At 34.4% G+C, this 13,362-nt stretch overlaps 1 protein-coding gene across 1 annotated transcript; it reads right to left on the reverse strand.

Annotated features, from left to right (window-relative positions):
- Positions 1–11,304: 11,304 nt before the first annotated feature.
- Positions 11,305–11,859, reverse strand: LOTGIDRAFT_129522 (hypothetical protein; the record flags this gene model as incomplete). Its single annotated transcript, XM_009064771.1, has 1 exon — positions 11,305–11,859. A coding segment is annotated over one exon (555 nt), but the record flags the coding sequence as incomplete, so codon positions are not given.
- Between the last annotated feature and the right edge of the window lie 1,503 nt (positions 11,860–13,362).

Genomic DNA, 13,362 nt, shown 5'->3' on the forward strand with positions numbered 1-13,362 from the left:
TGATTGTCTATTGACCTTATGAATAAAATGAAAGTAGGAAAGGATTTTTCAATCCTCAACGTCTGGGATATGGACTTTTTCCGAAGCGGGCACCATACACCAACAAGAAGAAGATTTCTCAATTTCTCTAATTATATAAAGACAATAAGTTTGTTATACTACACATTTCATTGACGGAGTAAAGTATAAAATTCAGATTTTAAGAAATACAAAAACTGATTGGATAATATAACTGCATTTAAAATCGATTTTAGTGATTGGCCAATCAGAATACTAGAAAACTAAACTCATCTTAGGGTAAGTTTTTGAGAATAAGTCTTTATATGACTTAATTGACTTTATCAATTGTAAGAACGATATATTGACACAGAGCTTTATATTTTTGTACAACAACTTTTAATTGGAAAGTTGAAAATTGTATAAAATGGTAACGGATTAAATATCTTAAATATCTGTAACGTATTATTTGTAATCGATTAAAAAAATATTGTTTAAAAAAATATATTGACACAATTTATGGAACAAATATCACCTGTTAGTGATAGTAAAACTATATATCAATTTGGTCACTTATATTATGGACAAGAAAAGATAATAAGCGCAAAAATTTACTTTGTACTTTGTCTTTCAATTTGCATCACAATTTTCCCGAAGACAAAACTCTACTCTTCGTAACACAAGTCATTATAAAAGACGAATCAGTTAGAGAAACTACGTATGGTTGGTTCTCACATGGAAATAACATGCACGAACGTAGATAACAGTCACGTCCACGACGATGGGTTTCCTTATTTTTTAGTGTCAAATTCAGCAAACTGAATGATTAATTGGTGTTTCTCGTGAATTATCATGTATTCTTAATCATATCATCAGTTCATCATAAACAGAGAGACTTTTTGACCTTTCTTGATCGGTCACTCATTGGAATTCTGTTGGTAATTCTCTTCTTATTTAGCTTATTATGAATTGATTATGGACATGTGAGACAAACTGGTATTTTTTCAAGACATTAGAACACCTCTACTTTCTATTCATATAAGTTTTAGCATTTTCATAAACGAAAATAAGGGAACCCATCTTTAATAATCCAAATTCTTAAAAAGGTTATAACATTTCAACTATATCTTAAAGAACATTTAAAGTTTTAGAAAAGGCTTAAAACGTGATTTGAAGGCTTTGTAGAAATACAATAGCCTTTTCTAAAAAAAAAATACTAATTTAGTCGAGGAAGAGATTTAAAATGGTTGTGAACTACGATCGTGTGCGTTATTTCCATTTAAGAACCATACGTACTTTCATAGGGACATGAGTAATTAAACGTTTTAAAAGCGGCTCTATCATCAGATTAGTGCCAGATGGTGATTTACATACGTCATCACTCCCGGGGGAGTCCGATACGTTATAGTCTGCAAGGAATCAATCAGGTGTCTCCATCCGTTTCTTCCAGAGATTTCAAAATGTCATGAAATTGTATGCTTCATTAAAGCTATCTCCAATCTCCTTATTTCTTCTAACCACTTTTATGATTACCATATTTTTAATAAATTAGAACTGATTGGACTATACAGTGACTGCAGAACGTTAGATTGGAAGGGGTTCACCGCTAAATATTTTTTTTGAAACTTTTGAAAATAAAGGGCTTAAATCTAGCAACTGACGAAAAAATGTATTTTTGGGCCTTTGATTGGGACCCCTACCCGCTTTTTTGAAGCCGCAATTGTTTTACTGATTCGATGAAATGGAATTTTACGCCCTTTCCACTCCTATAGTTTTGATGCATTGTGCATTCAGGGTAATATTACCAATAAAACAACGGTATTATCTGATCATTGTGCCAGATGTCGAGAGGTCTTGAACATGCATAACCTGCTTACACACAGGGGTCCAACTCAAAACACTAAAGGCTTAATCCATTTAAGTCTCTCCGGCCTGCATCACTGAAAGTTAGAAGACGAATTGAAAATCTTCCAAAGTATCATGTTGAAACTTAGTAGCGGATATTTCACAACCTAGACATAATTTCATCAAAAGAAAAACACATTTTCCTGTTTCCATTAAAATAAGTAATAATTAGATAAAACCATTCTGACGATAAGGAAAGAAAACAGTCAGTCGATAAGGAATCCGGGTAATTTTTTAAGATTAACGCCAGGTCGGAAAATAAAGTGGATAAACCACGTGTAATCTGGAATTAGCCATCTTCCGACAAACAACTCCCTCGAGATATACACACCACATCATCGTCAGTAATTGAGGACATTTTGGATACAATTAAATTCCATTAACAGTGTTTAACTGACCTGGGGCAGAATAACTGGATGTAGACACTTGACGCTATTATTAGATGCTGGACGAAATTACTTATTAGGAGATTTTCATTACCGATTAGAGCATTACCTTGATTCGCACAGATTCGCACTCTTCGTGCCCTAGATCGTTTTTTTTTAATTTTCCATTAGTTGCTGACTTCCTTGATGTTCATCACCACAGTGCTCTTCATCTATATTCGGACCTTTTTAGAATTCAAATCTATATAGCCCCAAGACAATCGTCCTATTATGTCTTATCATTGCCATTAACCTGATTTTTAAACGGGTTAGGATGGTCCTAAAACAATTGACATTAACAATTCATGTTTTTTATAATTTTCATAATGGTTCGATCAGGAGATTAGGTCTGTATTAAATCGCTATCTTTTGGAATCTAACCTCATTTATACCTTACATAGGAGTACAAAAGACAGTCCAATAGCCAGGCAAATAACCTAAATTGTACAAGGTATTGCACTCTCGTCTTCATTAGATCATCTGAAAAAAAACTTTTATTTTTTAGTTTATATTAGTAAGTTAGTTCAAATAGCTTAGCGATGGTAGGCAGGCGTCTCAGCCCCCAAGGTGACCTTAGGTCTGAAGCCAACCATCCTGACTGGATGGGAACACAGACCGATAGCAATTAGAGGAAACGAAAGGCAGCGAATTAGAGGCTTAATAAACGCGATATGTACTCTGATAACTCTGGTAAAGACGCTATTCATAGCCTCCGTTCACATAAAACATTAAGAAATCCCATAATGTCCAGGGAGAAATGAGTTAGCACCGGTTTCACCCCTGGGGAATGAGAGTCCGATATATTATTCTCATTTATATCAATTAGTCGGAGGGTAAAGTGGCCTGATTAGATCCTTAATGGACATAGGTCATCCTGATATCTATCAGTCCGATTGTTGTCTAGAATTCAGGAATTATGTGGTCATCACAAGTTTACAATTTAGATTTCACGGGTATCAATATTGTTATATTCTGATATTGATATATTCTGACCATTGGGTCAATTTGCCAAACCGGAAAATAGATCGATGTAATTGATCATACAGAATGCATTTGTAATTCTGTAATATCAAATTAGGCCATGTCCTTTTTCAGCACCCCCAATCGGGCCAAAGAAATAAACAGATTTTATTCTACTTTCACTTTCAAAATCGAGATACATGTATTCCCGCCTTCCTACGTAAGATAATTTTCCATGGTGGTGAAACAAACATTGTTTTATCACAAGATTCAACACAAGACAATATTAAGGGAATAAGCACACCTCTTTAATTAAATTTTAAACACATGACTTTCAAAAATAACACGTGTCGTGCCATGTGCCTTATTACCCATAATATTGTCTTGTGCTTGTGATATGTACCCCTGAGTTCTAAATGTCCTCAAGTCTTATATCTATTAGCCTTAATGTAGGTTGAAATCGATGTGGTAAAAATTAAAATGAAAATCAATTATGGAGCTGACGGATATTTTCACAAATTTTCACTCTCAATTTCCAAAAAATTATCGTTACCCTAGTCGAAATTTTACCGTTTTTCTGCCTGACCTAGAATCAACTTCTTACGCAAACTTAGAGTTACAAGACTGAGAAGGCAAGCTATCCACTTACAGCCTAGCCGACTGTGAGCAATAAAACAGCATACAAATTACCCACATTATCGGCTTTGCTTAACACCCCGTAAGTCAATACAACCATAAATGAATACAAATAACACGATGTTGAATTACCAGAGAGACATAACGGAATTGGTACGACACTAAAGTTCCTGCTGATCGGAAAGTAGAAAGTAGTCTTTATTGTCATCCGAGTGTTCTTTGGGTATCTTAATGTCTTTTAATCTTTTTCCTTGATATAAAGTCAATAGAACAAAACTTTTATTACGTTAGAAAGTTAGTTGATATGAGGGAATGTTTTCAGACAACCAATTCAGCTGGGTTTCCATCCACTAATTGTAACAGAATTACCAATGCAGTACAGATCCTTAAATAGATTGTAAAGAGTTTTGGACTATTTGTATTCTGCTGCAATAGTTTCTAAAACAAATGACTTAAATCATATTTTCCGATCCGATCCGATCCGATCCGATCCGATCTATTCTATTTCAACGCATATAAAAACTGATAGAGCAGGAATATCACTTGAATGTTGAAATATATTAACGATAATGAAGCATGTTCTGTATCGTAGTAAAGCGTGACAGGAAATCTGGTGATCTGTAAAACAGTCATGTCCAAGAAGCAGGCGTTAGTGATTAAGTTTAATCCGTTGTGTCTGTTTTATGTCCAACTCCTCAGGGTATACATGTATTTACAAACACATAGTAATTATCATAATGAAAGGATGTTGGCTGTATTTTCTATTATCTATTGTTGATTGTTTATGGATCGGTCAATAGCTTGTAAGGCACAATAACATACGATAGCGAGTGCATAAACCTGATTCATTGGTTTTAATCAAAGGGTAATAGGCACTTTGTTTCTCCCGAAAGGTTATATTTAATTAAATGCAGGAGAATCCCAATAAATTTCTTCCAAACGCATACATACATTCTAACAAGAAAAAATGTACTATGAAATTTGGTTTACGTCGAACAGCAATAAGCAGCATTTTAAAAAAAGTTTGCCGACAATATTAATTCCAATAAAAAGCTCTCGATTATCCGACATTTTTTTGCGGTCCCGGTGTATGTCGGATTACGCAAAGTATACTGTATATCTGAATTATCAAATGAATGGAATGGATCCAGGCCTGTTGGAGGCTGTACAGCTCGGATCAATTCCGAAACTTGTTCATCTAGAGACAGGTAAAATGATTGATACCAAGCATCGCCCAATTCTAGTCTAGTTCTCTGTGGTACTATTCAAAAATTGTTAACTACAGTAATAAATCGTAGCATGGAGTGATTGATACACTCTTATAATATTTTCAACTTTTCTACTGAACTAAGGTTAAGTTGGCTTTAGATGCCGATTCATGTTTTCATGCTACCCATTTATAAACAACTGTTCAACAAAGCTATTGTAAACAATCATCAAAACCACCAGCAAACTTAACATCGTCAACTTTTTCTGGCGTTTTTAGATTAAAACTCATTGTTATCGATGTGATTAGTTTGTGTCTCAACAAGCGAATGGCTTCTTAACTTAAGAAAAGAACATGGTAATGACAAACATTGTACTACAAACCGCGAACAGTGATCTCATAATACATTTCATTTCTTTTGGAAAAAAATTGTCGTAATTGAATCATTATTCAAGAGATTCCATTGTTAGCTTCGCTCATAAATCACAGATCTTTAAAACACATATAACATTCTTTTTAAATGTCTTTTATCGTTTATTGTAAGGCATTCTGTGTTTTCTGTGGCTGCAATTCTCAACGAACATTGGAATGAAACGGGTTGTACGACACTTTTTACTGTCTATGAAGTGTCCATATTGGGTGAAATGTTGTGCAGGATAAGAAATGATAAGTTGACATGATCTAATTTATTTCTAATTTCTAACTGTTGGGGGATATCTAACTAGCTCTTGGTTCTAGCTTGTAACCAGTGGCGTTTCTAGAAAAAGCCTGAGGGGTGATGGGGGCAAAATTGAGAGGCGTCTCTCTCCACGGCCGGGAGACTGGGCGCTGCCAAGTGGCCAACGGATTTCAGATTTCCTGAGATGAATTTAAAGCATATAGTGGGCTTGATATCTCACCCCTTAATACGCTACCGCCTTTCAAGGAACCCGAAACATTAGTGCAGCTAATGAAGGAGGAAGTATATCAAAAATAAGCGAATGAGTATTTTACAATGAAAAGAGAAAAAGAGGTTTTAGGTGTCTAGAAGAGTAAGAATACCTATCTAGATGTTTAACATACACAACAAACATGACAGTAAGATCTCTGAGAATTTCGTTCATTGAACTAATGTTTAATCAATTTGTTGTCAAACAATGAAATAATTAGTCACAATAAGTCAAAACTATTAGATCCGGATCTCAGCACATTGTTGGTGTAACTATTTCAAAATAAAACTCTATATACAATTATATTGAAAGCTTTGGAATTGGAATGACTTTTTTACAACCAAGGTCATGACAGACAACTTCCGGTTCCGTTGACAGTTGACGTAACTCTTACGTTATCAGAAATGATTTCGACATTTTTTCAGATTAATTTGAATTCAAACAGACAGTTGATTTGAAATAGCAGTAATCAAATCAACAGCCTTCCTGAATTTACTTATTTCATCTGCAAGCTTTTACATCCTACACGATTTTAGGCAGACATTGTGCTAAGGCTCAAGCGGTGAGATTTCGAACCATAAATAACATAATAGTGTAAGTTGTACAAGGATAGAATAAACACGAATAAGCCAAGTAATTATTTGGAGTAGCATGGGGTGAAGATTTACGTCTTACTTTAGTCTCAGAAACGAGATTTTTTCTTAGCTAAGCCAATCATTGATAGTTTTCACAGCTGACCGTCAAAATTTCAAATCCATGTGTGTCCAGAATTATTCCCGTTTAAAAGTTAAAAAGACGAGTTGTCTTTTCTTGAGACACTGTCATATATAGAAATAGGAAAAAAGTCCCAGTTTAAAAAATTTATTTTTGAAGGAGTTATGCTATTTTTGTACAATTCTAATACTTCTGAAGACTATTTACATATATTTAACACTCAAATCAACCCCCAAAATGGCGCATCTGTCCCTTCAACCTATAATCAATTCATTATGTAAGATACAAGTACAGCATGTTTTAACAATCCAGAACCATCTGTTACAACGCTATGCAACATCAATTCATTAATAATGTAATGTAAAAATCAATTCAATCTAAATGCATTGTCACTCAAATGTCAATCGAACGTTAATTCAATGGCAATCAAAGTCTGAACTGAGGTTGAAACTGTAATTTGTATGAGTAGGCTGACTTTCTAAATAATTATCTCGTCAACTGACTTGAAGACAGCCAGGTGAATTGGTGTAATTATCAAGTGAACATGTCTTGAAATCTGATTTTGATTGTCTTGTTTTCTTTGTATCAACAAACAACAGTTTCAAGGACAAAATCCATACGAAACTACTGATGGTTCTAACATGGAAATAACACACGAACGTAGCTAACAACCATTTTGAATCACTACATCGACTTAATGAGTCGATTTTTCCAAAAGGCTTTAAATTTTAACCAAGCGTTCATATCACATTTTAAGGTTTAGAAATAGATTTAAATGTGATTTAAAGCCTTGGTTGAAATATTATAGCCTTTTTAAAAAATTCGACTTATCAAGTCGAGATTGTGATTCAAAATGGTTGTGAATTACGTTCGTGTGCGTTATTTCCATGTAAACACATGTAGTTTCATTTAGGAAAACCAAGCTTTTGACGTTTCTTATGCTCTTGAACAATTTATGACCTGTGACTTATTCAATGGCGGCACCAGCCTCTCGAGACTGGGGGTAAAAATAGAGGGCAGACTTTTTGATGACGCTGAGATTCAAAATGCCGCAGTTCTTTTTAAGCGCCATATAGTCTAAAGTCTATATGGTGCTTATGGAGAGGGTTCCCTGGAAAAAGTCCTCAGAAATAGTATTGATTTGGTGAATTATGACATAAATTTTGGGAGAAAACGTTTAAAAATCAAGTTGGTAGTACAACGTATGTTATGGTTCAAATGAGGATGCAAATGCCTCCTCCTGGCGCCGCAAATACAAATGCAAGATCAAGCTTCTGACATTTCTAATGCTGTTGAAGCATACTGAAAAAAACATATACTGTTGAACACTCCATTTCCAAGCCACCTGTGACTTATTCCGCAAGTAATTCCAGATTAGAACGGATTATAAAAAGGATTCGCAGAAGTTTTCAGACAAAAATACTTATAAAGGGGATTAAAAGACGTTTTACAGCATGACTATATGATTGTGTTGTTGTTACTTTAAGGTTCTTCTTTACTTATATTATAGTGGCTTATAGATCTGCTGTGGTACCATCATAATCTTATCACATTTGCCTGGAATTACAGAAACCACAGATGTCGAATTGGCAATCAGAATGGTGCAATTAACAAAAGGCTGCAAGTGTTTTTGTGCAAAGCATGAATAGATCAAAAAACACCTCACCCATTTTACCAGATTAGCATAGCCGGACAATGATAACAAGCAACGGGGATGATTCAACACATAGATATGTAATACGGCACCTGTTTTTTTCGTACATTCTTATCAGAAGCAGAAATACACTGATTACTGTGTTACTAACATGCACTATTCGTGTTGATGAATATATTATCCCTTTTACGAAAAAGACCCATTGTTTTAATGGGAATTACCTATTAATATTTATCTCGTATGAAATGATGGTCTCATGAATCATGGATAACTCTTGGGGTCCAGAGTGTTTTATCCTTCATTGACCTTTTGCAACTGATTGCCACCCTGAAAAAATACTGACAACCGACCAATTCTATCAGTCTATATTACTTGACCCCCAAACTGTCAAGTCTGGCTACGGCTTGGACCTAGTTACGGGCATGATATTCGCATTGATACATATTAATGTCAAGATCTTGCAAAAATAGGGGAAGCTGTACCTACAGGTACAACACACGTGTTACTACCTTTATATTCCTGGAGCTGTAAGATTGCTGAATTTTTTAAGGACCTCGTAACAAGCTTAATATTCAAATTGATAAGATAAGTTTCAACATTTTTCCGGGCGTATTTTGAAAATGCCTGAGGGGAGGGGCTGGAGGCCGAAGTTCGTTGAGACCGGGTGACTTGGGGTGTCAGAGCCCCCAGGAAGCCAACGGTGGCCTGAGATGAATTTTGAGCATTTCAAAATAAGATCTTTCGTACGCGGAGAGTCATGGTACCCAAGGGTAGCGATGGATCTATCTCCGTTCGATAACACGCCACCCCATTCAGTAATGAACGTATAAACAACATGCTACCCGTGTTAAGGAATATATCTTACCGACAATAATTACCGATACATGAAAGAGGTCCAGGATTTGAAGATTTTAACATCCCTTTTCTAGTCCTCATTAACCCGACTGAGATATACCTACACATAATTTACATGGTAATGACCAGCAATGTAAACAAAGTTGATTTATTGTTATTGTTTATCGTTATTATAATAATATTGTCGAGAAAAGATATTTGTGCATCCGGGTCCGATTCAAAACATAAACATGGTAGGTAGTTCAAGTGACAGATGCGCCATTCTTTTCGACCAATCATACTTAAGTCTAGGAAACGGGATTTGTTTTAGCTAAGACAATCAGTAATATTGCCGAAATTTGAACGTTCAAATCCGTGTGTGTCCAGCATTATCCGCGTTTGAATGTTAAAACGACGACTACTTACATATTTTCAAGACTCAAATCAACCCCCCAAAATGATGCATTTGTCCCTTTAAAGCATATATCAAAAACACAAGGGAATATATTATGGTAGAACACATCTCTTTAATAATTGACTTTAATTTAAAACTAACACATGCCCACTAACAATTCACACGTGTCGTCATCAGACGACATTTCAGCTCTCCGCTTCTAAATGTCGTTTAAATCATACGACTGTAGTTAAAAGAGGCAATGGACACAATGTAATATTAGTTTTAATTCTGCCCAAAAAATCAGTGTATGTGTTTTATATCGGACCCGGATGTGCATAAATATATTCACTCGACTATACTTACAGGGACAGATGCGGCATTTCCGGTAGTAAATATATCACATCTTGTTCTCAGAAATGTGAATTGTTCCGCTAAACTAATCAACGCACAGAAGCGACAGACTTGATGTTAGGTTAGAGACTATATCAACATGACGTTCAACTTTCTGATATCTCATCTTTCAGATGGAAGATATCCTTTTGAGCAAAATAAATAAATGTTAAGTTTCTTGTTTAATCTATTTAAGGAATTGTGCGATTTTCCCACAGTTTTAGTAGTTCTGAAGACATTACATATATTCCAGATCCAAATCAACGCACAGAAAGAAATAAGGTTTTTAGCTTTAATGTCTATCAGGGACACTAAAAGTCTGAAAATCTATTCCAGCCTCTCATAGATAATTTGACAGTTATTGGACTTCCAAAATAGATGGAATAGAAGTAGATGTTTCGGTCTAGGACACTAACGGCGTTCATTGGTACATGTCTGGTATTCCGTTCCACCTCTGTGACGCCTGTTGTCCCATAAAACAGATCACATCTTATGAAAATTGAGTGATATTTTAGGCCAGTACTGTTTCGTGTATGTAACTTAGTTAAGAGAGTGAATAAACTTCTAGAGCACGGTACTTCTAAAGTCTAAATAGCAAAATAGGTTATCAACCCACAATATCTGTGGAATATGTTATGATCTTCTGACGTACAAAAATCAACCCAATTTAAACTGGTACATAATGTAGTAAGATTTTGATACACGCCTAGAACATGTTCTATCTTTTTACATGACTTCAAATTCTTAATGATTATTTTTAGATGTATAATGAGGCTAGAGATCTTTACGTTCCAATTAATGTGGTTAAAGGTAATGAAGGGGAAGACACAAAATAAACTGGACACTGTCTGATGATTCTGGCTTGATTACAAATTCATAGGTTTTTACCACATTGATCAAAAAAAAGACGTTATGGGTTTTGCACGAGCAGTCTTCCTTTTAAAAGTATTACATAATATTCATTAAAACTTTATCCACGTTTTTCATTAAAGATGGCTTTCCTTATTGTTTACTGTTGAATTCAGCAAACTGTTTAATTGGTGTTTTTAATGAATTATCGTGTATTCTTAATCATATCATTATGTTCTTATTGCATAAAATTAAGAGTTTTAACCAATCATAAATGTCCATGTATATGTACAGTCTGGAAAAAAAAACCTTTTTGACCTTTCTTGATCTGTCACTCATTGGAATTCTGCTGGTAATTAGCTTCTAACTTAGCTAATTATGAATTAATTATGGACATTAGAACACCTCTACTTTCTATTCATATAAGTATTAGCATTTTCATTTTCATAAATGAAAATAAGGGAATCCATCTTTAATATTAAAATAAGGGAACCCATCTTTAATATGAAAATAAGGGAACCCATCTTTAATATTAAAATAAGGGAACCCATCTTTAATATTAAAATAAGGGAACCCATCTTTAATATTAAAATAAGGGAACCCATCTTTAATATTAAAATAAGGGAACCCATCTTTAATATTAAAATAAGGGAACCCATCTTTAATATTAAAATAATGGAACCCATCTTTAATATTAAAATAAGGGAACCCATCTTTAATATTAAAATAAGGGAACCCATCTTTAATATTAAAATAAGGGAACCCATCTTTAATATTAAAATAAGGGAACCCATCTTTAATATTAAAATAAGGGAACCCATCTTTAATATTAAAATAAGGGAACCCATCTTTAATATTAAAATAAGGGAACCCATCTTTAATATTAAAATAAGGGAACCCATCTTTAATATTAAAATAAGGGAACCCATCTTTAATATTAAAATAAGGGAACCCATCTTTAAGTGTGGGATTTATTTTATTAGTTTCTAAATTTACCATTATAATTGGAATTATATGATTCAGTCCGAATTTGCTTGTTTTGTAGAATAAAGGTGCAGGCACACGAGCAGTCTTGGTCGGAGACTTTTGTCGCCGATTAGAGTCTTGTCTTGAGTTTCAACGACTGGCACGGGCACACACGAGACCAAAATTTTCCACCTTGTCGATAATCATGTGCTGAGCATGCAATTGAAAGGAAAATGAATCTGATGACGACAGCCTGTCTTGTTGGCATAAAACTATCGGAGACAATTATCAAACTTGTTTGATATTATAAATCCCGTCGGCGACACGATAATCTTGTCGTGGAAGCACGGGCACACGCGAGATTTTACTCAAGGTTCGAGTCGGAGACAAAAATCTCCGACCAAGACCACTCGTGTGCTCGCACCTTTACAATAACTTTTAAAGAACACCCCACCGACCAATATTATTGAGAGCCTTCCTTAGTCCCCAAAACAAAATGCAGTTTGCTGATCGACAAATAATTTCTTTAAAGCATAAAGCTTTAATTCCACAAAATACAGCTCTGTACGCTATTCTGCCCGTTAACCTATTTAATGTGCGATTGTGAAGGGCAAACACACGAAGCAAATACCTAAGCAATTACAAATGTAGGCGTTTGTAGTGGAACTAAATGACGATATATAAAATATAAACTGATCAATTATTATACTGGTTGAAGTATATTATAATTAAAAGCTAGTCTAAGTCAATCGTGTGTCAAACCAATCTGACACGATACCAGCCTTTCACAACTCTTATTGCTAGTTTTAAATATATATTTGTAAGATTGTTATTATGATAAATATACATACTAGAAACATAACCTAACTGCATGTCTACGAGACTCGTTAAAATCTCATCATTCAAAAAATAACTTGAGAAAAACGAATGACTTAAGGGTTTCACGACATATAGACTCATTTCAATTCAACCGAACACGACATGTAATATTTTCTGGTATATTTTTGGTTCACACTGACAGTTATTCAATACAGGGATACATAAAATTTCCTAAGTAGAGATCGAAGCTTTGAAGTGGAAACGAATTATTTGATTAACCATGATTTTGGCAGTTTTCATATGAAGTTAAATTCAATCTTCGCCTTTTACAATCTTAACTTCTATACAAGACAAACACTTCAAATGACTCAGGACATATTACGAAAATTCTAGAAAAATGGAGAAAAATACCAAGCATTGTTTTCTGTCATACAAATTGTATGTTTTTTGTGTTAGTTGGGCACTTAATTGTACTTTTAACAAGACAAACACTTCAAATGTTTCTCCGGGCATATTCTAGAAAAAATATCGAAAAATAGCCAGAAACAAGAGCATTGTTATCTGTCGTATCAATTGTATTTTTTCCGTTAGTTAGACACTTGTACTTTTAAGCAAGACAAACACTTCAAATGTCTTTGAACATGTTCTGACAATTCTAAAAAATGGCGGAAAATAGACAA

The sequence above is a fragment of the Lottia gigantea genome (assembly GCF_000327385.1).
Source record: "Lottia gigantea unplaced genomic scaffold LOTGIsca_65, whole genome shotgun sequence".
Lineage (NCBI taxonomy): Eukaryota > Metazoa > Mollusca > Gastropoda > Lottiidae > Lottia > Lottia gigantea.